Genomic DNA, 27,320 nt, shown 5'->3' with positions numbered 1-27,320 from the left:
AATACTGGAGTGGGTTGCCATGTCCTTCTCCAGGAGATCTTCCTAACCCAGGGATCGAACCTATGTCTCTTAGGTCTCCTGCATTGGCAGGTGGGTTCTTTATCACTAGCACCACCTGGGAAGCCCATCCTTCATAATAAATCAATAAATGCAAGTGTTTTCCTGAGTTCTATGAGTCATTCTAGCAAAGTATTGAATTTGAAGGGGGATGCAGAAGCCCCCAAATTTGAAGTCAGCTCTAGAAGTGTTGGGGGGCCTGAGCACTTCATTTTCTGCTGGCATCAGAAGTGGGGGCCGACTTGTGGGGCACAGCCTCTGACCTATGGGATCTGCAATAACTCTGGTAGTTAGTGCCAGAACTGAATTGCCAGCTGGTGTCAGAGAACTGGCTGGTGTTGGAAATAACCATACCTTTGGTATCAGAAAACACACAACATCTGCTCTTAGGCCATGAGGGAATAAAGCAAACAAGTGATAAGGGACCATGAGAATTGGTGACAGCAGTGAATGTCTCCATGCTGAAATTTCAAAGCTACCAGGTTTAAGGAATAAGAAAACAAGACTACAGTACCGCACTCTCTTAAAAATATACACAGGTAACTCTGGATCTTAAACGTAGAAAACATGAGGGTAGCAAGTTCACACACAGCAAAGGCTGGTCTATTTGCTTTCCAAACCTTAATCACCTGAGGAGAAAGGTCAGACCAAAGTACCACAGAGCCAAGGAGTTAAGAGATATAAACAACTGGACTCGGAACAAATAATTACCTTAAAAATAAAACAGCTACATGGTAATTTCATACACTAATGAGGGATTCAAATTTTACATAAAACCTTTCAGAAGCACATTTATAAACAAGTAAGGCTGAGTGATTGAGCATGAGTGGCAAGGATTCAATATTGGAAATGCAGTTCCCACACATATTCTCTTTCAGAAGTTCAGACAAGCCACTCTGTCCACATGCTTGGGTCAGGGAATATGAAGATGCCAGGGAAGAAGTGCCCATTTCATGTCCATGCCAACTCCCAGTACCCACAGCTGCTTTACAAGGCTGTCTCCAGACTGGCTTAGCTTTGGGGGAACTGCTTGGCATTCACACCCCCAGCTCAGCCAGGAGTCAAGACTGGCCTCTGAGCTTCATTCCACCCCTCCGAGTCACTCCCACTGGATTCTATGGGTTCACCTCTGAAATGTTCCATTTCCAGATGAGACTCTGCCCTAGTCCCTTTCAGACTGGATTACTGCCAAAGCCGACCAGATCCCTAAACTTCACTGTCCTTGAGTTCCCTTCCCCTGGGGCACCAGGACAGTTCAAATCTCAGTTCAGTTCATTCATGCAGTCGTGTCCAACTCTTTGTGACCCCATGAACTGCAGCACGCCAGGCCTCCCTGTCCATCACCAACTCCCGGAGTCCACCCAAACCCACGTCCACTGAGTCGGTGATACCATCCAACCACCTCATCCTCTGTCATCCCCTTCTCCTCCTGCCCTCAATCTTTCCCAGCATCAAGGTCTTTTCAAATGAGTCAGCTCTTTGCATCAGATGGCCAAAGTATTAGAGTTTCAAATCTCAAGGCTGCTCTTATCTCTCCTGCCTGCTTAAAACTGCAAATCCTTAGCACACAAGTCCTTTGTGACCCAGATCAGCTCTTCCTCTTCCACATATATCCCCCTTCCCAACATGCATCCTACATTCCAGCCTCTGCAGACCACAGGAATTGAGATCAAGGACGTGCCATGTCTTTGTACCTTTGTCTCTCTCCTTCAGTCCTTGGCACCTGCTGTTCCCTCTGCCAGAACACTCTTCCCTCCAAATGGCTCATCCCCTTAACTCCAGGACCCACTGGAGTATCACAATCTCAGAAAGTAAGGCATCCCTGGCTGCCCTATTTAAAATGGTACATCATGGTACTCCCACCCCCACACAGGCTCCCTGTGTTCTTGTCACTATCTCCAACACCATTTATTTTCTTCTCTGGTTTATTGTCTCTCCCCCTGCTAGGATATAAGCTCAAAAAGGCTGAGATTTTTGCCTGGTACCTGCACTCATGCCTGGCACATGACAGGCACTCAGATAACATCTGCTGAATCACTGGATCAACACTGTTCCCTCTGCTGGTAAAATTATATCCTGGCCCTAAATGCTATTCCTTATCTATGCAGCTAACTCATTCTTCAAAAATCCTATTGTCCCATCCCCCCGCCCTCAGGCAGGGCCTAACACCTTCTCCCTGGCATGCCCACAGCACTTTATCCATGGGGGACCACACTCAAGACACCTTCAGACAAGGGGCACTATGGATAACTATGCTGGAATGACAGGCTGTCGAGGGCAGGCCAGAACACATGGTCACTCTGATCTCCCACCTTTTGCACGGCGGTTCTATCTGTTGCGTATTCATTTACTTCCTGGTATGTCTCCCCGACTAGGCTATAAATCCTTCAGAGACAAATCATCTCTGTATCCCCAACACCTCACACATACTGTGGATGGTTAATAATGCTAAGTGAATGAATGAACCATCGCTTCTGCTTGGGGATTTGGAACCCTGAGACAGGCTGGAGCAGGGAAGACAGCACACCTACACAGTGGGCACAGCAGCAAGTATCACCCCCACCCTGGGGTGGGGAGGGGGATGGTCCTCCAGGACCCACTCCCCTTCCAAGTATTTCTGTCCCATGACAGGCCTGGGGCCCTGTCTCCTAAGAGTGGTTCTCCTAAGTGCCTTACTGAACTCTGTTTCTATTACCCTTGATTTTGTTGACCTCCCCCAGAACAGACCAGTATTTGCTGGCCCCTGTTTAGACAAACTCCCACACAGTTCCCTTTGCCCCACCCATCCAGTCCAATGGTCACACAAGTCCCAACAACAGGCCACAGCAGTGAGTATTATTTCAACAACAAAGGGGGGACCCCTCCCCACCCTCTGAACACAACCTCTCTAGACAGCACTCCTCGCTTGGGTTCTAACAGTAGATGAAGTGTTACATTATTAACTCCTTTCAGGGCTGAGGCCTAAGGTGAAATGGATCTCTTCCAGAATGTTGTAGGATTTCTCAGGGCCTGTCAAAGTCCTGTAACATTCTGGTGGGAAGCAGCCTATTTTGCTAGGAATCAAATTTTTCCCTTTAATATTATATACCATTGAAATAATCATGTTTGCTGGTATGAATATGTGCTTAGCTGGCTCCAAGAATCACCTTTTCAACATAAACTTTCTTTCAGGTCTGAGATATGCATTTTCTAAGGAGTGATAAAAATTTTAATTAGGGATCTAGAAATTAGAATTCAGAGACTTTGCAGACATACAAAAACATTTTTCATTAATAAATGTATCCTTCTATCACAATTCTCATGGTAAAAACATCACAGTTGTATAGAACCTAAGCCTTCTGACTTAAATTTTAAAAGGTTCATAAACTATAAGAGAAATTAGCTTAGGTCAATTTCTGCTAATAATATATGTTCTAAAAGACACTATTTTGAAAATAATTCCCATAAAGCGATAGAGAATAAAAGCTTGAGTTAAAGGCAGGAAGTTCAGATCATGGAGCTTGGTAAAAGCTGATTCAGTGAGAGGCCCAGGAAGCTTCCATTTAACATCTGTCCTTCACCACCACAGGGTATCACACTGCTTAAATAAACCAGTCTTTCTACCTCAAGAAAGTTTTTCATCCACCGTTGTCCAGAATCCAACAAGTATATGCCAAGACAAAGCAAACGTGGTGACTGCCTTCTGCTTATTTTGATCCAAGACAGTCATATAGCAAGGGAAAAGGGCAATTTAATGATTTTTAAGATATGGCATTCCATATGAGTTGTTAACTTAAGGTATTCAAACTAAAGAGTAAGATGGAGCTCAGGTGCTCCTGAGCACAAGTTACTCATGTGGATTAGAGACCTAAGCAGATACAAACCCTACCAGATCACAACCAATGGCCTACTGACTTAAACTACCTTAGAGAACATGGCTTAGAGGTGCTTTACAAGAATAGTATTTAAATTCATTTTGTTTTTCATAAGAGTTTCCCTTCCCTTCCTCTTCCCTTTTCCCCTTGAATGGATGGTTTGAACAACGTCAGTTTCTGTACACTTAAGTTTGAGGATTGTCTCCTTCATGATGACAGAAATTTTATTGGCTTTGTTCACAGCTATACCCCAGTGCCTAAAAGAGAGCCTGGTATATGGTAAGCTCTCGATAAACATTTGCTCAGTAAATGAGTAACTTTCCTAAAGCAATAACCAGAAAGAATGCTAGATGGGAAAGCACAAAACCCTTTTCTGAAAGTGGTTTTCCGGAAGGGACTGAATCGATGAGAGGCTCACCTATTTCAAAAGGAAAATTAGGGAAATAATACAAAAGCCTCAGTGACAGGACATCACATCAACGTTTTCTCTTGTTCTCTTTCTCCCTCTTCCTCTCCTTCCCTTCTTCTTCTCTCCATCTCTTGCCTTGAGAAAGTACCTTAAATCCAGTTGTAAAAGCAACCTCTATTAGAATCAGGCTCTAGTTACCATAACACTTCTCAAAACAAATAAATTTTTACTCACAATATTTTAACTCTGCTAAGGAAAATACTGGTCACATAACAGGGACAATGCCTGGGGCTTCTGCCCTAAACTCTATCCTAAGTCCTGGACATGCAACCACAGCACCAGCACATTGTGAGACACGGTCAGAAATGTTCTTTCTAATATGAATCTGGATCACCCTGAAAGAAGTACAGGATTAACAAGGACTCAAAATCCACAACAACATCTTTCTAGCAACACCATTCTCTAGGCACTAATATCTGGCCCTACAAATTCAATCATCATAACATTAGGGATCAGAGGTTCCCTAGAGACGTCTGGAAAACTGACAGGAACACGGTCTACATCCTCCCATTAATCACTTGTCCCTTTTTAGGTGAGAGTAGCCAGAAATTTTTCAAGGCCTTAAGATATTCTTCTCAGTTTTTACAATGTGTTGCAAGCTTTTCCATTTACCAGAATGCAAAGACTGCTTCCTTCAAATGGTGCTTGAAATGCCTATGTAATACGACCACCATATTATACCTCAGTCTGAGAAGGACACATTTCAGCTTGCTCCAGGGTTGCAACCACTGAGAGGGGTAGGTGGTGGGGTACTTTTCCTTCTACAGGCATGTTCCCTTCCCTAGACATGGCATATAATTAGATGGTAAGTGCTCTACATCAGGAATAAATTGAACACTCAGTGTTGAAGAGCACTATAAAAATACTTTAGTCTACTTTTTTATAAAAATGAAAAAAAATTCTCATTATACCACATGAAGTTTTGAATAAACTCTACAAATAGCCTTCCAAGAATAGTTTGATTTCCTTGAATTGTCAGAGATAATACAAGCAAAATGTAATGAAACATTATTTAAAACCTCTTTTGTACTCAAGTTATGGAGCTCTTAAGAGAAAAGCACTGAGAAAGCCATAGAGATGGACAGAATCAAGTTCCTGATCTACAGAAGCTTCTGTCTCATTAAGGAGGATGATGCTGAAACACAATTAGCCACAGTGAGAAAGGTAGTGTATAAGATCACATGAGTGGTTCCAAGAATTCTGAGGCAGGAAAAGTCACCAGTGGATCAGTCTAGGGCTGATCAAGCCTTTAAGACAGAACCTAGGAGACAGGCAGGATGTTAACAGTAGAGTTGGGGTATGAGGTGGGAGACATAGGAAGGAGAAGACATGGAAACCTGTGACTCCAGAAGGCATGTAGTGGTGTTTAGACTGGAGAGGAGGACTGAGGCTGGACTGGCAGGAGCCTGAATAGTAAGCCAAGGAACTTGGAGCTCACGCAGACTGTAACAGAGAGCCCAGGGAGTTTTCTGATTTTACGAAGCTCCATCTGAGGGTGATAAACTCTATCTAGTGCTGCAAGGTAAAAAAAAAAAAAAAAAAGCAATAACCCAAGAACAGGCCAGTTGATTTGGTAATTAATGTATCAGAAAGTGTAGTCTGAGTGGAGGGAGTGATCAGTTCAGTCATCCCCCTTATCTCTCCCCTATCATTCTTCCCCATCTCTCAGGTTTGGCCTTTGAGGCAGTTCTCCATGAACAGAGTTACTAAGTGGTCTGAAATGTAGTAAGTCCTCCCTGGGATATTTAAGGAAAATTCCTTATATGCAAAAACTGTAAAAACCATACTGGAAAGACATGGCTTACACAATTAGAAAGGTAAACAGTACCATCTATGCAGAGCCAGCCACCCAATGTTATCAGGCTTGAGGTGTAGCTCCAAACATACAGGGGACAGGAATTCAAAGAAGGAGGGGAAAGAAGAAATTATGATACCAGAAAACCATTTTTGGCTTTTTTTTCCTCCCCTCCCCCCCATTACTTGTATTATTTAGTTTTTCTTATTAGAAAAGCAATGCATGGCTCTTACATAAAAGAACACCAACAAGAAGAACATTTAAAAATGCCCATAATACCACTCAATAGAGACAACAATTAGCTTCTTCATACAAATTCTTCAAAATCCTGTCTTATGTATATTTATTGTATAAATGTACATGTGGTGTGTTAGTCTTGTCGTTCAGTTGTGTTTGACTCTGCAATCCCATGGACTACAGACCTCCAGGCTCCTCTGTCCATGGGATTTTCCAGGCAAGAATAATGGAATGGGTTGCCATTTCCTTCTCCAGGAGATTTTCCGATCCAGGGATCGAATCCAGGTCACCCGCATTTCAGGCAGATTCTTCACTGTGTGAAGCACCAGGAAAGTGCTATATATGTACATATGCTTCCATAAATTAGGTAACACTGCTTGTAATTTGTCTGTGTTGTTGTTCAGTCACTAAGTCGTGTCCAACTCTTTACGACTCCGTGGACTACAGCACACCAGGCTTCCCTGTCCTTCACTATCTCCCCGAGTTTGCTCAAACTCATGTCCACTGAGTCAGTGATGTCATCCAACCATCTCATCCTCTATCACTCCTTTCTCCTCCTGCCCTCAATCTTTCCCAGCATCAAGGTCTTTTCCAATGATTTGTCTGTAGCTAACTATAATTGACAATTATAAAAGTGATTGATGGTCATTTATAACTAGCAATTAATTTACTTCATTTAACCCCTTATTCAATGGCACCCCACTCCAGTACTCTTGCCTGGAAAATCCCATGGATGGAGGAGCCTGGTGGGCTGCAGTCCATGAGGTCGCTAAGAGTCGGATACGACTGAGCGACTTCACTTTCACTTTTCACTTTCATGCACTGGAGAAGGAAATGGCAACCCACTCCGGTGTTCTTGCCTGGAGAATCCCAGGGATGGGGGAGCCTGGTGGGCTGCTGTCTATGGGGTCGCACAGAGTCGGACACGACTGAAGTGACTTAGCAGCAACCCCTTATTCATGAGTTAAGAAAACATTTTTTAAAAGGAATACAGATAAGAAGCCACTGTTTATCTTCATTTTATTCATTTATACATTTCCGCTCTCTGAAAGTCACATACTTATGTAGAATGTAAATATTTTTCAGTTGTCTGACACTTAAGAAAGACCATTTCTGGACACCTTCAAAAACACATTGAGTTATGAGGGAAATATCTGGACAGATTTGCAGACTAACAGTGAACAACAGATCAAGAGAAACTTCAAATAAAATATGAGGCAAATTAATCAGCAATTTTCAAGGGACATGGTTTGAGCAGCTGCTTAAGTTATTTTTTATTCAAACTGGAACCAAATTCCTGAAGTAGTTATCATTAGAATGCATCAAAAGCTTAAAGTCATCTTATCTTCTTATACCACAAAGATCCTCTCTTTGTGGATCCTATCTCTGAAAAGGTCAGGTTGGGTTTTAGTAGGGAAACTAGAAAGCACTAACTCTGTTTCAAATGCTGTCAAAGATGGACATTCACAAAGAATAATGAAGGAAAATGCATTAAAGTAAGTGGAAATGTCCCACCATGGAGGAGAAAACGGTAAGGAAGAGCTTGTCAGAATGTTGGAAATGTGTCCCACTTATTATAATAATTATTATACTTATCACTGTTAATAGCAGCAGCTGTCCATTACAATGGATTCCCTACTAAGCACTGTATTTATATCAGATAATTGTATTTTCTAAATATCTTCTAGATAGTTATCCCTCACAAAAATCCTATGAGTTATTTTCCCATTGTATGCAGCCAATTAATTTCTGAGTTGAAGTTTTTTTTCAAGTAATTTGCTCAAGGTTACAGAGTTTATAATGGGAAAACTGGGACTCAAACCAAGTATTGATCAATGTATTTTGAACACTTACTTTCAGGTGCTAAGCAAATTATGGTGAGCAAAAGCTGGCAAGGCAGGTAAAGCTGACAGGAATCAAATAACGTCTGAAAGAAATGTTTAACTGTAACTGTGACAAGAGCAATAGATCTGACTTTGGCAAGGACAGGGTCTAATGCAATCTAAGATCTAAAGAACAGGAGTTGCCTTGGGGGAAAGGGAGAGGAAAAGCATTCCAGGCAGAAGGCACAGAATGTGCAAAGATGACCTGATGGTGGGAAGGAATGTGCTGAGGACTGAAAAGTGAGGTGGGGAGGGAGCTGTGATATGAATCTAGCGATTTCAGATTTAATAGGTGAGATTGTACCTTTCACCCCATGTACAATGTTTTATGTTCCTATTTAGTTGTTAAGCTGCGTCCAGCTCTTTTGTGACCCCATGGACTGTAGCCCGCCAGGCTCCTCTGTCCATGGAGTATCCCAGGCAAGGATACTACAGCGGATTGCCATTTCCTTCCCCAAGGGATTTTCTAGACCCAGGGATCAAACCTGCATCTCCTGCACTGCAGGCGGATTCTTTACCACTGAGCCACTATTTTACAGAGCGTGGCAAAAATATCTTATCTTTATCATAGGCACTCTGGTAATTTATTGCCGGTGTGGTATTTTTCCCTTGGGGATAAAAGGTGAATTCAGGTAAGCAGTGCTACGTAGCCTCTTATAAGAACCTTTAGGAGCAGGGATAAAAATGGATATTCCAGAGCATGAATTTCTGTGTTCTAGAATATACATCTAGCATACAACTAAACAACCCCAAAGTGGAGATTTCAGCTGCAAATGGAAGAAATGGCATGCAGTCTCTGGAGGCAAACCGAGGCACAGCGAAGTTATCCTGGAGAGCTCAGAATGCAGGAACACAGGCAACCCAAGGATAGCAGAATAAAACTGCAGAGTAACAGGCCTAATGTGAAAATGACAGAATGTCTTTCCAGCTGAGAGGCACGGCAGGTAACTATTCTCACATCCCTGCTCCCCAACCCAGAGCTGGGTAGCTTTGATAAATGGCTGATTATTCTGAGACAATTTCCCCTCTCAGATGGCGCCAGAGGTAAAGACCCCATCTGCCAATGCGGGAGATGTAAGATACACAGGTTCAGTCCTTGAGTTAGGAAGATCCCCTGGAGAAGGAAATAGAAACCCACTCCGGTATTCTTGCCTGGAAAATCCCATGAAGAGAGAAGCCGGGTGAGCTACAGCCCATAGGGTCACAAAGAGTTGGACACGACTGAAGCAACTTAGCACACACATATCCACACACAATAGTACCTACCTCACAGAATTATTTTGAGAACGACATGAGTTACAATACACATCAAGTATTTAGAGAAGTACTTGCACACAGTAAGTATTCAATAAATACAAGCTATTACTGCTACTATTATTATTAATGCTATTACTGTAAAAGGCAGTAAGCAGTTAAGGAAAGGAAAACATCTGCAAATATATATCTAAGACAATGGCTTCCTAGGTGGCTCAATGGTAAAAGACTCCACCTGCCAATGAAGGAGATGTTGGAAACATCCCCTAGAGGAGGAAATGGCAACCCACTCCAGTATTCTTGCGTGGAGAATCCCATGGACAGAGGAGCCTGGCGGGTTACAGTCCATAGGGTCATAAAGAGTCAGCCACGACTGAGTGACTGAACGCGTGCGCATGCACACACGCGCACGCACGCACGACACAACAGGTCCTCAAACTTGAAAATACCTCTGAATCACCTGGAAAGCTTGTGTAAAACGTAGATTCCTGGCCTACTAGAGGTAAGGCTTACGAAACTAAATTTCTCCTAAGCTCCTGGCACAATATTGATATAGCTGATCTAAGCACTTAAGAGGCAAGACTTGAAGGCTGAGAACTTAAAACAAATCTTAAGGCATCAAATAAGGTATTTCCTTGTAGGGACTTATAAAGAGAACTTTATCAAACAAATTTCAGATTTTATTTTTGCTAAGGCAAAATGAAACAAATTCACTTACAAAATATACTCCTAAGGAGAAAACTGAATAATCAGAATCTACTTGATTGGTAAAATACAGTGTTTAGTTTTAATAACCACTCCCACAAATTATTTAAATCTTTAGTTTCAAACAGTTCAAAAATATTACTGTATGCTCCACTATCAAAAAAAAAAAAAAAAAAACTAAAATAAGCATCTGGACAGTGGTGTGCATGTTCTTTAATTATCAGATTTATTTTCTAGTAAAAATAATAGAGCCCATCTTCAATCATACACAGAAAATTCTTTTCTGCTAGGACACAACTAAAACTCTGCAGATTCTCTGACTTTAGCTCAGGGTTTCTCACTAGGTAACTAGTGTAGATTATTGGTTGGTTGGTTTCAGTCACTAAATCATGTCCAACTCTTGTGGTTGATTTCAGTCGCTAGGTCATATCCAACTCTTGCGACCCCATAGGCTGCAGCCTACCAGGTTCCCCTGTCTGTGGGATTCCCCAGGCAAGAATACTGGACTGGGTTGCCATTTCCTTCTCCAATTATAGATTATTATTTATGGGAATTATTTACAATGACAAGTGACCTTCTCAGAAAAATCAAACAAGTGACTAACTTCAAGGAAGGTGAAATCATTGGCCTAATGCACACATCTGGTGAACAATGTCCATGAAGGTTATAAACTGAAGGTATTATTTATTTCTTTTTCTCAAAACCCATTACACAATCCAACACTTGGAATCTTTCTTGACCCAACAAAGGCATGGAAACACTGCTTGGGCTGTTTATAATAACAAACAATGCACATTCCTGTTTTATTTGCAAAAATAATTAGCAGCAGCTGCTACTTACACAGAATTTTTAACAGAAAATACTTTACATACTGAAACCAAATACTTCAGGACTTAAAGAGCCTGAGGACAAATGAAGTCTTCTTCTTTCTTTTAAATTTAAAATAAGCTGTAATAATTAGCTTCTATGTTCCTTCATCTGATTTTTAAAAATGACTAATAACATTTTCCTGAGACTCAAAGGAAACAGCTGGACACATCTGTCAACTCAACATCCCTGGAGTGAAAGAGAAACTTGATACTTTAATACCATACTTACATATGAGGGCTCAGTTCATAGAAATTTCTGTTCCTGTAATCTTCCACTTTCTCTGGTGAATAAATGGGCAATGACCGGTATGGGTTAACGGATATAACCACACTTCCAATGTATGTCTGCAAAAGAAAGAATAAAATACAACCATTTTACCATCTTAAGTCTTAGTGTTGCATGGCTTTATCCTTTTAAAAACACTGGTTCTACTATACTCCAGTATAAAATAAAAAGTTTTAACAGTGGTACATCCTGAAAATAATTTCAAAATTTAAAAAATAAAAACACTAGTTCCACTGCCTGATCATTTTGTACTTTTCAAGAACACTTTACATCTCTGAAGACAGATTGCCGATAATGTTTATTTTGCTGATACATGGAAAGCACAGATTTATACATTGAAAAAAGCTTTCAAAATTTCTAGATTAACTCATGATCCTGTATAAGAGTCCTCCACAACCGTCATACTTGCCAAAAATTTCGTCACCGACCACAGCTAATTGTCAGCAAGACTATGCTTTCCCGGATTCTAGCTACAACTGGTGCTTCCCTCTCTCATCTTTATCCTCCAATTTAAGTCTATAGTGACCCAGGCTTCCCCTCCTCCCTGCCTACACCCATACCTATCCAATGGGACCTTGACTTTGGCACTGCCCTTTCATAGTCTGTCCATGTCTACAATGGGCTCAGACCACATATAACTCAATATCAGAGTTACAGCTTTCCCTTGGGCATCTTGCTTGGAGAATCCCATTGACAGAGAAGCCTGGCGGGCTACATTCCATGGAGTCACACGAGTCGGACACAACTTAGTGACTAAACCACCACCACCACCACTCAAACAAAATAATTTCATATTACATCTAATGGACTTCAATATCAGAATTGAAAAGTACTTGCTGAAAGAGTACATTTCATGTTGAATTTAAATTTAATGCAGAATTTAAATGTACTTTCAGAAGGATCCATGTTGTTATCTTAGCAGACAGTAACCCTCTCACACTGCAAACCATAACATTATTTATGTTTCTTTCCATTTCTATCTTAAATTCTCAGCAGCAAGAACAGTGTTGGGTTAGGTCACTTTGTACAAAGACTAGCACAATGCTGCAAGCAAAAGTTACTTAACTGTAACTTATCTTAGCAGTTTCCTTTTTCCTTTCAGTTTTAACATTATAAAGATGGCAGGAAGGGATATGCCAACAAAAAAGATGTCAGTTATGAAAAGGTTTTTTAAGAAAAAGGTATAAAAAGAAAGAAAGAAGAAAAAGCTCACTTCCAACTTCCCCACCTTTCTAGGGTCAAGAAGCAAAAGGTGACATTTTTAGGCCAACAAGTTTTTCCAGTACTGTCACCACTGGATTCAAGGAAACTGTTAGATCTTTCTAGAAAATTAAACAGAATAGAAAACAGAACAGTAAAAATGTTCTGATCTTTTGTACAAAACGTGGGTCACAATTATTTTAATTATAAAAGCCTTTTCCCCCCAACCTGGAAAATGGAACAGGTCACTTTTATACCTATTTTCATCCTATAAGGTCAGAGAAGACAATGGCACCCCACTTCAGTACTCTTGCCTGGAAAATCCCATGGACAGAGGAGCCTGGTGGGCTGCAGTCCATGGGGTCGTTAAGAGTTGGACACGACTGAGCGACTTCACTTTCACTTTTCACTTTCCTGCACTGGAGAAGGAAATGGCATCTCACTCCAGTGTTCTTGCCTGGAGAATCTCAGGGACGGGGGAGCCTGGTGGACTGCCATCTATGGGGTCGCACAGAGTCGGACATGACTGAAGCAACTTAGCAGCAGTAGCAGCAGCATCCTATAAGAATACAATCTTATCAAGAGCAGACAAGACTGCTGCTGTAAAGAAAGACTCTCAGCTTCCACGCAATTAGGGTGCAGGGTGTCTATTTCCCAATAGAATGGGAAAGAATAGAGATCTCTTTCAATGAATATTCAGGACTCATCTCCTTTAGGATGGACTGGTTGGATCTCCTTGCAGTCCAAGGGACTCTCAAGAGTCTTCTCCAACACCACAGTTCAGAAGCATCAATTCTTCAGCGCTCAGCTTTCTTTATAGTCCAACTTTCACATCCATACATGTGCTCATTCCTATCAGACTTCTGTGCTGCACTCACACTCCACCTGGTCCCTCTGTCCCAAAAGGACTCACAGAGCAACACCTACTGGAATCCAGAGCCTGTTCTTCTATTCAGCTGATCACACCAAAAAGGACTCCTTCACATAATGCCAAAGACTACTTCCCAATTAGGTTCTATCTACCTTCTCCACCAGGGGCAAGTCTGGTTCTCATTACCCTCAGTGGATGGTTGGATGCATGGATGGATGTGATCAATCCATGTCCTTTTTCACTCCATGTAACCAACCTCCTAGCAATCCTAGCTTACCACCTCCATACTCCCAGCCCTCAGCACCCTGAGTTCTGAAGCGTGCACATCACCGGACACGGAAGGCCCCCTCCACTCTCACCACCCTGTAGACCCAGCCTCTGACATCTAAGACGGAAGAGAGAAGGGAAGGGAAAGAAGTGGGGAGAAAAGACAAAGGGAAGAGGGAGAAGAAAGGCGCTACCTTTCCACAAATGGCACATTTAATTAGCAAGTTTATCTCTCACTTCTCAAGGGCAGACATTAAACCAAGAATGTACAAACATTCCTACGTCAAAACAATCTCATACTTCAGATATCTCTAGAATTCCAGAACAGGCGCCTTGTAAATACCCAAATAATACTCAAAAGAGGGCTCCTCCTGTGATGACAGGGAAAACTGAAATCTTTACTGGAGGCCAGGCACCCCACAGGCTCCACTCTCCAGACCACAATCCGGAATCCAGAGGAAAGGGCCCAGACAGGCAAATAGCGCAAGGACCAAGTATTTCATTCTATAGGAAAGTTCTCCCAGAACCTCATCCTCAGAGATTCTATTTCAACTCTCTAGAGAAGGGCCAGAGAAGGCAATGGCACCCCACTCCAGTACTCTTGCCTGGAAAATCCCATGGATGGAGGCGCCTGGAAGGCTGCAGTCCATGGGGTTGCTGAGGGTCGGACACGACTGAGCGACTTCACTTTCACTTTTCACTTTCATGCATTGGAGAAGGAAATGGCAGCCCACTCCAGTGTTCTTGCCTGGAGAATCCCAGGGACAGGGGAGCCTGGTGGGCTGCCATCTATGGGGTCGCACAGAGTCGGATACGACTGAAGTGACTCAGCAGCAGAGAAGGGCCAGGCATTCGCATCTTTAACAGTCTCCCCAGAAAAAGAACCAAGTAACCAAGGTTAAAAACACTGCTTGATGCCTTCACCCTCAGGGCTCACAGGACCAGGTTTTACTTTCAAACACAGCTGCGTTGGCCTGTCTTATACTATTTTACCTTCCCCTTTAAATCATCCTATGTAATTAATTCCATGAACACTTCAAAAAGAAAAGAAAATTCTCCCAGCTTCAGTTACTTTCATCTTAGCCACATTTATAATAAACTCAGCATATGGCATCTCAGTACACTACAGAGAAACAGCGGCTTCACCTGTAAACTGGGGCCTTCCCATGGCAGTATGTTTCAAACGTTTGACTATGACTCAGTGTAAAAAATATTTTCATCACAACCAAGTACTTGTGCTTGAATGTATATTTACGTACACATGCATGTATACATATGTATGAAATAAAAATTTCAAAAAACCATAAATATCCTTATCATATGCAATGCACTGATATTCTTTGTTCAACGCTATTCATTTTCATTACAAAATGTTTTAAAACTAAATGGTTTTCATCACTTAAAGGCTCAATCTTGCAGTTTAAAAAATACTGCTAACTGAGCACTTCATTTTTTTTAGCTGTCGATGGCTTTGAGATGCCATTGAAAGCTATGAACATTCTCTCTCCAAAAAACATACATGTAATATGCACACAGAGTTTGCATACAGTCGATATACCAGATTACAAGTTCCCACCCTAAGGAAAGAAACAACAGCCACTAATGGAAAAAGAGAGACAGGGGGAAAGGGGGAAAAGAGAGAAAAGCAAAGAAAAAAGAAAAGGAGTAAGAAGTAGTCAAAATAATTCTAAAAGTATAAAAATGAAGAATCATTTAGAATAAGAGCCAATAGCTCAGCTCAGTTGGCCCTGAGTGCTTTATTACAGCACTGAGTCAGAACACAGCCTAACAGTTAAGGGCCAAAATGAGATAGACAGTATTCTGTTTCTGTTGACAAGGACACATGTAATACATTTTGGAAAGCTATCTAACCGGAAACACTTTTTTTTTCAAGTTAAAAAGGAAAGCCTTTTTACAGTTTTAATATTTTGTGTGTCTCAACTATGCAGAACTGTATACATATTCTTCCACAAGGCCAGGTTCACGAAACGCTAGCAAACATACAGAACAGTCACAAAGGTGTCACATCTTCATATCATAGTTCTTTGCAGTGCAACATTAAGATCTTTAGAAGCCCTAACCCTGAAAGCTTATATTTCAATTCCCCATATGAAACTGAAAATAAAACTATAAATAAACCATAAATACCATAGGAAATCCTATAGTGATTTCTTTTCACCATGATGATTACTTGGAGGCTTCTTTTCAAATATCAGATTCTTTCAAAATATTTGTGAAGCCCCTGTTCTGCTGAGGCTCTAATCTGGCATCCCATATGTCAGCTTCTTCCTTTCTTCAGAACGAATTTTAGCCATTTATTTACAGTCACTGCAGTTTCTTAAAAACTCACCCCAACAGTTATTAAAGTTTCTTGTATATAATATACACTGAAGCACCTTTTTACTAAACTCTTCCTAAATCCCCATGAGACAGAAATGAAGTCTCCATCTCAATGTCGTTAACAATGGAGCACAAAGAAGTTAAGTGGTATGACCACATTATCTAACAAAAGTGGAATCAGGACAAGGAGCCAAGAATCTGTTCTCCTTTCATGAGAGCACACATTCCATGCTGCTGTCAGGCCTGGGAAGCTCTGGCAAAAAGTGGCCAAGAACACCTCATCACAGGAACTTGTGCTGTACAATGCCTTACAACATGGTCTTCACCTTTGTATAACAGAGTGACTCTGTTGGGCAGAAGCCTCTTTCTGACTATCTGAGGAATGGGGACATCCTTACACCACCAGAAATAAACAAAAAAGAAAAGGGGAGAGAAGATCTTCTAGTTACAGGAAAATTTTGTATCTCAACGGAAAAGAATTTTTTTTCATGTTTATTCCAGCACATAAAGTTGTGCCTACATCTTGAAGAAACGCAAGACACTGTGTCACAATCATCCTTTTAACTTGAGAGAAACGAATCAGCAAGGTGGCGATGGAACAGGTCATGTTTATTTAAATAGTTTACTTAATGCTAATTATTTAGTCTAAAATTTCATCAAAAAATATTCAAGAATATGTTGGAGTTCTCCAAGTCCTAGTCTCCAAGTCATGTTATTTTCACCTCTAAAGTAATAATAGTTCAAATCCAGAATGGGTCAGGACTCAAATAAAGTAAAAATAACCTTTCACAAGGCTGCACAACCACATGGTCTTGACTGAATTTAGGCTACATCGTTTAACAAGTAAGCGGCAAATTTTTTAAGAGCCTTCTTTATGCAAAATATCATATTAGGCACAGTGAAAATGTAAGACACTCCTGTGGCCTATGCCCTGAGGAGATTATAACAGAGCTTAGGAGGTGAGACTTCTATATCATAAAACATAAAGTTTAAGGGTTATCCACTCTAGCCACAAAAACAGATGAAATAGGATTTAAGTGATTCTTAGCTAAATGAATGCATTAGTCTTCTTTCTAAAGGAGTGCTTTGGGTTTAAATGAAGGTCACTGTCAACTGCAGAGGTCCAAGAATGTTCCAGAAGTTAGAGGACTTGGGCAGGTCTAAAAGGATGGGCAAAATTCAGATAAAGTAGCATTCCCCCAAATAGTAGCATGAGATTTGGTTTTCAGATCACAGTTGAACCCTCCCCTTTAAAAAAATTTTTTGCTAAGATTGTTGTATGCTTCAAATGTATTTTTTTTAAACTATGAATTGCTGGAGCTCAAAGCAGATATCTGCACACCCAGGTTCAACTTTGGCTCACAAGTGCCAAAAGGCAGAAGTAACTCAAGTGTTCACAGATGGATAAATGGGAAAACAAAATATGGTAGACAGATGTAATGGAATATTATTCAGCCTTTAAAAAAAGGAAATTCGACACATGCTATAACAAGGATTAAAACATGGATAGCACCATAAAGCAGAGAAGGCAATGGCACCCCACTCCAGTACTCTTGCCTGGAAAATCCCATGGACAGAGGAGCCTGGTAGGCTGCAGTCCATGGGGTTGCTAGGGGTCGGACACGACTGAGCAACTTCACTTTCACTTTTCACTTTCATGTTTTGGAGAAGGAAATGGCAACCCACTCCAGTTCTTGCCTGGAGAATCCCAGGGACAGGGATTCCTGGTGGGCTGCCGTCTATGGGATTGCACAGAGTCAGACACAACTGAAGCAACTTAGCAGCAGCAGCAGCAGCAGCAGCAACATAAAGGCCCACCCAGTCACACTTCAGACAAAGAGAAACAAACAGCTTACCTTGAACAAAGACCTTCTGTGAATAACAGCCTAGAAAATAAGACTGGGATCAAATTGCAGACAGCTTCAAATGCCAGGGTGAAGAGTCTGAGCTTCAGTCTGGAGGCAGTTTTGAAGTAAAAGTCAGTGTGTAGGGTGAAGGGGTTAGATGATGAAACTGACTGAATTTGAACCCAAGTCACCCTTGGCCCATAAAAAAGGCTTTCGAATCGTGGTGCTGGAGAAGATTATTGAGAGTCCCTTGGACTGCAAGAGATCAAACCATTCAGTCCTAAAGGCAATTAACCCTGAATATTCATTGGAAGAACTAATACTAAAGCTGAAGCTCCAATACATTGGCCACCTGAAGCAAAGAGCCAACTGATTGGAAAAGACCCTGATGCTGGGTAAAATTGAAGGCAGAAGGAACAGTGTGGGAGAGGACGAGATGGTTGGATGGCATCACCACTCAACGGACATAAACTTGAGCAAGCTCCAGGAGATACTGGAGGACAGGGAAGCATGGCGTGTTGCAGTCCATGGGGGTTGCAAAGAGTCGGACGTGACTAAGCGACTGAACAACATCCTGACTTACATATTGAGCTTTATGCTCAGATTCCATGCCATACAACATTACAACACTTCAAATGTTATCTAGCAAGGTTTTTTAGTTTTTATGTGAACCTGGGTGCATTACTGAACCTCTCCAACTGCAGTTTCATCTCTGGACAAGGAGGACAAGACTTGTTCTTCCCCTTGTCCAATCTGAGGGTTAAATGAGATTGTGTGTTAAAACACAAACCACAGCACCTGACACACGCAAGTATTCCATAAATATTATCTACTCTGATTAGGGAAACTCACAGTTTGACTCTACTGGAATCTACTGGCTATTATGGACTTGAGTATCTCAGTTAAATTCATCAATGAGCCCTATGCCACTTACCAAATGGTCTTACTAAATGGTCTCTGTATACAGGGAACAGGTGAGTTATCAATATCACAGGGGTGCATGAGGTATGTCTGGTCTTAATGAAGTTGGTATGAAAAACCTGAGATACACAAAATGCCTGGATAAGAAAAGCTGGTGGAATCTGCAGCAATGACAACATGCTACTCACTTCACATGGAGGAATTTACTCTCTTCTTGGGTCTTGGATCTTGGGAATTTGATCACAAGACATTAAAACATTACATGCCACAGCATTTTTAATTTAGACATCTGTCTTAATTGGTTTTTGAAAGACAGTTTGGTCTACCAAACTCTTCAGTTGGTTTTTCAGACACAGTTCAAAATTGTGAAAAGCTGCCTGCCTATGTGAAAAATTATAAACATAAGGTCAATAACAACTAGGCTTCTATCTGGGTCTTATATCAAGAACAATGGAATTCAGTAAGTACACCTCACAAGCCCAGTCTAAAGAACAGATCTGTGGTATAGAAGAAAAACAGCCTAATTTTCACAGAGGAAGAAACTAAAGACTTTAGAAGGTTTTAAAAACCTACTGAAGCTCTCACACTTAGTGGCAGAGACAGTTTCATGCCAACACTCTCACCAGAGTCTGTGATGCCAGAAGAGAGAAGTATGATTTGGTCAGGCTCTGTCAGCTGCTGGGCACAGAGATGCTCTCTAGTTACATCAAGTACAGCAGGTTCTATTATAATGACACACTCAGGAACTCCCTGAGGAACCCATCAATGAGCTACCAGAAAAGCTGGGACCCAAGCCCACCCAAGAGTGAGTGGGGGATGAGTGTAAGAGTGTATTATAGAATAAAGCAACTTGAGTTTGTGAAGACTTCCTTTCCAGGCCCCGTATCCATGTGCTCATCCCGTGCTCATCCCCTGCTCACGTCTCTGCTTTTTCTGGGCCTGCTACTGACTGATCTTCTCACTTTCTACTCCATAGCTGGCCCACTGCAAAGACTTATTCATAGTTTCTGCCTGTACATGGCCCATCACGGCCTCACTACATCATGACTGCCAGTCTCTGCTCCTGTTGATATATATTTTTTTCCAGTACTTCTCAATTCAAAGTTGGAGGAAAGAACCAAGCCCTGTTCATCTTTTTATCTATGCTGTGCCATCAATCACTGGCCTTGGCTTAGCAGGTTTATCAGGTTAGCCTGGCCCCTGTCAGTCTAGTCTGAGACATGCCTTAACCACCATATGATAATCCTTTGTTCTTGGGCTGCCAGTCATTTCAGACTATGAATTAAGGAACTATATATGAGTTCTATGCTACACCGAAATACCAACTAAAAATATCACCTCGGGCAGTTTTATTTCAGAGCAGGATAACACAATACTACCTCATCTTCATTGAAATAAACTCTGTAATGAATAAGTATTTTCCAAATATGCACCATTTTTAAGACTCTCTTAATGAAGGTACAGAGTGGTCCCACATTACAGCTTTGCTACCAGCTACAAGTCTTGAAAATAATATTATGCAGCTAACTGAAAGTAGTAATCCAACAAAAAGGCTTCCCTGGTGGCTCCAGTGGTAAAGAATTCACCTGCCAATACAGGAGACTCAGGTTCTATCCCTGGCTCAGGAAGATCCCTTGGAGAAGGAAATGGCAACCCACTCCAGTATTCTTGCCTGGGGAAATCCCATAGACAGAGGAGCCTGGCAGGCTACAGTCCATGGGCCACAAAAGAGTTGGACATAACTTAGAGACTAAACAACAACAATCCAACAAAAATGAGATCTGTATGATGAATACCAAAGAAGGAGGGGCAAGGGGAAAAAGGGAGTGTGGAGAGACAAAGAAAGAGTCAGAGAAGGGGAGAGAGAAAAAAATATTCTACTTATAAGAAAATCTCAGGGTCCCAAATCTTGGACTAAAGTCATTCTGGGTTTCTAAGATTTTCTGATGGTCATGGCCCCAACTAGGTACACTGCTTCAACTATGTGTCAAGCACTGGGCTAAAATGTCTCTTAATGTCCAACACAACTCAACAAGATAAGCATCAAGACACGTATATTATAGATGAAAGAACTGACCATCACTCACTTCAATGGTCACAGTGGTTGTGAGTGGCCAAGATACAACCTTGGTCTGTCAGCCCATGCCTGTCCCGATACACCACATTGTGTCTCACCCTCCACCCCTCCACAACAGAGCTGAATGAACAAAGGAGCCTCTCCTTAGAAATTAGGATTATCATTAATACCTATCTGTACTATAGATGTAAGAGCAGAAATAAACACATATATAGAAGGGAGGGCTGAATCAGCCACATGAACTGGGCACATGTCTCCCGTGCTGAACTTCAACTTTCCTCTACTCTGTGCTTCATCTTCTTTTTTTAAGATCCTGCAGTGAAAGCACAGACTCTTAACCAGTGGACCACCAGGGAGGAAGTCGCCCTACTCTATGCTCTCAAAGGAAAAGGACCACAAGCAGCTGTCCAGTGAACAGAATGAAAATCAATCTCCTCCCCAGATCATCTCCCATCTTCCAGAGATAAAAACACCATCCTACAGGTTGCTGTCACTTTTCTTTGACTAGGGAACACCTAGTTAGAGCTGAACTTACTTGTTCTCTGCCACACTAGATCATGTCACTGCACCGTTGAATGCTCACTCAACACATGGCAGGAATACTGATTATCACTTCCATTATCTGCCTGGGTTGTTGAGACTGCCTTGCTCCAAACCCACACATTCTTCAGTATCATATTCAATTATGTTGAACAGCACTCTGCAGGCCGAGAATCCTTCCCTATTAGTGGTATCACCGATGTGCATGGTAACTGTCAAGTCAGCAGGACTATTAGTAAGAACTACAGATCCAGACTTTCTGGGTGTTAATCCCTGCACTATCTCTTACCACTGTGTGATCCTGGTCAGGTTACTTAAGTCGTGCTGAGCCTCTTTCTTCATATGTAAAATGAAGATAGTTTTAAAATCTACAGTGCATAAGACTCTAGTAAAACTTAAACACTCTGTGTTAGTCACTCAATCGTGCCCGACCCTTTGCAACCCACCAGGCTCCTCTGTCCATGGGATTTCCCAGGCAAGAATACTGGAAATTGAAAGTGAAAGTGTTAGTTCTTCAGTCCGCATTGGACTCTTTGTGACCCCATGGACTGTAGCCTGCCAGGCTCCTCTGTCCGTGGGCTTCTCAAAGCAAGAATACTGGAGTGAGTTGCCATTTCCTTTTCCAGGGGATCTTCCTGACCCAGGGATTGAACCCAGGTCTCCTGCATTGCAGGCAGATTCTTTGCCGTTTTAGCCACCAGGGAATCCCAAGAATACTGGAGTGGGTTGCCATTTCCTTCTCCAGAAGATCTTCCTGACCCAGGAATCAAACCTTCATCTCCTGTATTGCAGTCAGATTCTTTATCGCTGAGCCACCAGAGAAGCCTTAGTCTCCCGCCAAATCAAACTTCAGGTATGACTTCAATCAGAACATTTACATTAATATATTTAAATATTAAACAAATATATCAAGTACTAGATAGTGCCTGCATGATGAAAACAACTCTCTAGGCTTGGTAAGTAACAGATAAACATGTGTCCATTTTGCAAGTTTAAAGAGGAAAAATTTTTCCAATCACCAAAGGTTTTAAGAGAGCTTGGACAGGTTGAAACTGGCAAGCTTTTACCAAAAAATAATTGTTTTGAAAAGCATTATAAAACAGTCCAAGAGTTAGACTGTGCTCAGAAAGTAGACACAACAGCCTCGTGACTGTTTTTCACAGCATTAGGAAGCTTTATCTAGCTTCCTAATGCTATGACTCCATTCCAAACACCAAAGCTACACTCCTGAAAACACATGATTTGTTCTTCATGTTTCCTTAACAATCTACCTTTTCAGCTAGCCAAGCAGGCAGAGTATGCTCACTACGAACCCCTCACAAACAGTGAAGTCTAGGCATTTCACTCCACCAGCTCAGGAGTCCCTCCTTCTTCCCCTATTTGGTTAAAGCATGACGGGAGGTGGCATTAAAGAAGGTTCTTGTTTCATACAAATTTGCTGGGTCTGGGTTCTCTGGGAAAGACTGATCCATTTAGATAAAGGAGAACCTCTTACTTCCAACTTTAAAACAAAACAAAATTTTTTCATTTTAAATCAAACTTACATGATCTGGAAGATGACCTACCTAACTAGCATTACTTCTAGAAATGGGACTAGGGTACTGAAATAAGAAAATTACATTTTTATGTTATGTATCCCTATACTACCTGTTTTTTGTTTGTTTTCCCAAAAGCATTTGTTATTTTTGTAATTTTTTTCAAGGCTGTTTAAAGGAAATAAAAAAAAAAAAAGCTGGAGAACGTCTAGGTAGCAGGAAGAGCACTAAGTGGACATCTGAACTCTGCCAACAACCCTGTGGGCTTGGAAAAGGGACGAACCTCCAATGAGACTGCAGTCCTGGCTTATACCTTGATGGCAGCCTTCTGAGGCCCTGAACAGAGGACCCAGCTAAGCCGTCCCACAAAGAGTCAGATAATAAATGTACATTATTTTAGGTCACTAAATTTGAGGCAATCTATTCTGCAGCATGAGAAAACTAGTACACCATTTATACCAAATTCTCAGGAATAAATGTTACCCTCAGGAGGTAGGAATTTTCATGTGCATAAATGAAAAGTGACTTTGACACTTCAAATAAATATATAAATGTTAACTAGAATTATTTTCACTTGCTTTGCAATATTTTAAACCAAATATACTTACATTTAAATATCTTTCATAAGAGCATTGAATCTCATCCTTACAAGGATCCTAATTTTACTACTGACTTCTAAAAATTAAGACAATTTTTACTAGACTTTGAAAGCAGTCTTATCTACAATTAGTTTGACTTAAGATCCTAAAATTGGACTAATTCAAATCTCTATATCTAGATGATCCCCACCTGACAATCAGATAGAAAACAAACTACATCTACTTGTCAGCATCAAAAATACTTCCTGTCCGAGAATGGACACCTTGGTTCTTTAGTTTCCAAATTTGCCCTGGGCCTTGTTCTTGCCTAAATTGCACCTTTCCTGTTCCTGAACAGAACCACAGTCCTGACCAGTCACCCTAAAAACAGCATCACGTCTGGCTGGGTCTCCTGCATTACCAATCCACCTGAAATCCTGCCACTATCCCATCCGGCTGAGGGCGGAGGCAGGGCGCCGGAAGAAGGTCTGACAAAGGACAGGAAAGAGTACAGCAGAGCAGGGCTCAGGAATGCCACAGCCAGCATTTCCCACCACTGGCTGACCCCACAGCGACCGCTGGAGCACCAGCTTGCCCTGCAGCTGGGCCCAGCCTGTACCATACTCTGCCAAGAGTGAGGAATCAAAGCAAATAGTCTCTGATTCTACACGTTACCCCATCAGACCAACATGCCCTCTATCTGTTCTCACCCTATCCTCCTCCATCCATCTCCAGTGGAACAGTCTTCCCACGAGGACCATGTCAATATCTGGAACTGTCTCAGATTTAGAGACTCTGCTCGACTACAGACAGAGTGATAAACCAACTCCAGCCTTTTAAAATCAGTGTGTGAACCCAACTCAAAGCAAAGAACAGATAATCCTGAAGCATGCATTAATATCTTTCTTAAAATACCAGATCCTACTTTTATGAGGATCCTAATTCTAGTACCAGCCTCTAAAGATCAAGACAATTTTTATCAAGACTTTCAAAGCAGTCCTTTTACAGCTACAATTCGTTGAACATGAGATCCTAAAACTGGACTAATTCAGACTTCGACAGCTAGATGATCCCCATCCTGACAATTCAGATAGAAAACAAACTCAAAGTGCTTGTCAGCACCAAAAACACTTCTTATTCAAAGGAGGGCTGCAAGAAGCATAGCAGATTAAAAAAAAAAAAAAAAAAAAATATGCATCACAGAATAAAAGAAAACTCGAGATGACTTCAGGAGCAAAGATTTCAACATAATTTCCCTCAAGTTGATGGACTTCAACTACACCCTTCTCCCCTGGGGTTCCTGTTTACTCTGCCCTGCCTTGAGGAGTTGGCCAGGAGAAAAAGCTTAAGAAGTGTGCCTCTGCGTGCACTTCAAGCTTAGAATTTCAGTAATAAATGCTTCTCACAGGGCGTGTCCTTCAGCCTGGTAACAACACCAACCAATAAAGCCACTTCACTACAGAATTCCCTATCAAGCCTGTGGGGCTTCCCTTGTGGCTCAACTGGTAAAGAAACCCTCTGCAATGCGGGAGACCCAGATCCCTGGGTTGGGAAAATCCCATGGAGAAGGGAAAGGCTATGCACTCTAGTCTTCTAGCCTGAAGAATTCCACGGACTGTATACTCTTTGGGCTCACAAAGAGTCTCGACACAACTGAGTGACTTTCATGCACGCACCAAGCCTGAGGGGCTGACAGCAGAGGGTCTAGTCAGCATCAACTCCTGTATTCAGTAGACTATTTAACCTACTTACACACAATCCACCTATTTTGTTGTTGTTTTTTAATTTAAATTTATTTTTAATTGGAGGATAATTGCTTTAAAATATTGTGTCGGTTTCTACCATCTAACAACATGAATCAGTCATAGGCATACATATGTCCTCTCCTTCCTGAATCTCCCTTCCACCTCCCAACCCTCCAGGTTGTCATAGAGCATTAGATTTGAGCTCGCTGGATCATACAGCAAATCTCCAATGGCTATCTAATTTTACATATGGTAATGTACATGTTTCAGTGCTACTCTCTCAATTCCTTCCACCCTCTTCTTCCCCCACCAGCCCTGCCCACAGTCTGTTAACCCATCTACTTTGGAAACAGCTGACCCTTCCCCAAGCCTCAGAGTAAATATTTTCTTAAGCCATTCAGCTCCTTCTGGTCACCTGGCCACAGTCACCTGTGGTGACTTGGATTGAAGAGTATGTGTGACTCAATGGCCTACCCAGAGTTCCAGGTTTACCTGACAGGACCACTAGGGATTATAAATGCTCTAGAGAGGTGATCCTGTGAGAACTCTGTGAAGGAAGGGACTATTTCTTACCTAAAGATAGGGTGGTGGCAGGAGGAGGGTGGACGGCAGGATGGAAGAGCATGTACTCTGATCTAGAGCTGCAAAAGCTCTGAGCAGAGCCAGAATTCTGAAGTCTAAGCCACATAGCCCTCCATTCACTTGCCCCCTTATCAACCACAGCATGAGCAAACAAATGACTGTTCAATATGTCTGCATGATGGCTCACCCAAGACAATCACACACTTTTATAGAATGAAATAAAGCCAGGAGACTATGACAGAGACTTAAAAAAAAACCTGTATCTTTCTGGGAAAGAATTTAAAAAAAAAAATGAAATGCAAGATAGTAAAATATCGCATGTTATTAACTTGGCCTTTGATATCAGGCTAAACAATTTTGTAGCAAAACCATGAACAAAAGCAAAGCAGAAATATTATCAGAATAAAGGCCAAGAAACAGATTTCCCAAGGATGGTATATACAATTTGTGGGGTTACAGAGGTGGGATGATCAAATTTATTGTCCTGTATTTTTGTTAATTACAAAACCAATACATGCTTGATTTAACAAATCCTATAATACAGAGATCTAAAAGAGTAATAACTTTTCCCTGTCCTCGTATCCCATCCCCTCCCCCAACTAAAGTCAACATGCCTAAACCCACCCACACTAAAGTTAGCATGGTACTAAAGTTAGCATGCCTTTCTCCTTATTCATACAAATATACAAAGAAATCTGTATGCAGGTCAAGAAGCAACAGTTAGAACTGGACATGGAACAAAAGATTGGTTCTAAATCAGGATAGGAGTATATCAAGACTGCTGTATATTGTCACCATGCTTATTTAACTTATATGCAGAGTACATCATGAGAAACACTGGGCTGGAAGAAGCACAAGGTGCAATCAAGATTGCCAGGAGAAATATCAATAACCTCAGATATGCAGATGATATCACCCTTATGGCAGAAAGTGAAGAAGAACTAAAGAGCCTCGTGATGAAAGTGAAACAGGAGAGTGAAAAAGTTGGCTTAAAGCTCAACATTCAGAAAACTAAGATCATGGCATCTGGTCCCATCACTTCATGGCAAATGGATAGAGAAACAGTGGAAACAGTGGCAGACTTTACTTTTCTGGGCTCCAAAATCACTGCAGATGGTGACTGCAGCCATGAAATTAAAAGACGCTTACTCCTTGCAAGAAAGCTATGACCAACCTAGACAGCATATTAAAAAGCAGAGAAATTACTTTACCAACAAAGATCCGCCTAGTCAAAGCTATGGTTCTTCCAGTAGTCATGTATGGATGTGAAAGTTGGACTATAAAGAAAGCTGAGTGCCGAAGAATCGATGCTTTTGAACTGTGGTGTCAGAGAAGACTCTTGAGAGTCCCCTGGACTGCAAGGAGATCCAATCAGTCAATCCTAAAGGAAATCCATCCTGAATATTCA

The 27,320-nt window shown here is 41.5% G+C and overlaps 1 protein-coding gene across 7 annotated transcripts in view; it reads right to left on the bottom strand.

The window, feature by feature from the left end:
- Nucleotides 1-27,320, bottom strand: part of MYO1B (myosin IB) — a 201,828-nt gene that overhangs the window by 135,873 nt on the left and 38,635 nt on the right. For all 7 annotated transcript variants that reach the window (XM_006069448.4, XM_044936636.2, XM_044936637.2 and 4 more), the window contains one exon: nt 11,353-11,468. In XM_006069448.4, the coding sequence (XP_006069510.1) occupies nt 11,353-11,468 (116 nt within the window). The remainder of the gene's footprint in view (nt 1-11,352; nt 11,469-27,320) is intronic.

The sequence above is a fragment of the Bubalus bubalis genome, chromosome 2 (assembly GCF_019923935.1).
Source record: "Bubalus bubalis isolate 160015118507 breed Murrah chromosome 2, NDDB_SH_1, whole genome shotgun sequence".
Lineage (NCBI taxonomy): Eukaryota > Metazoa > Chordata > Mammalia > Artiodactyla > Bovidae > Bubalus > Bubalus bubalis.
The sequence above is the reverse complement of the archived record's forward strand: the minus strand, read 5'-3'. Positions and strand labels throughout refer to the sequence as shown.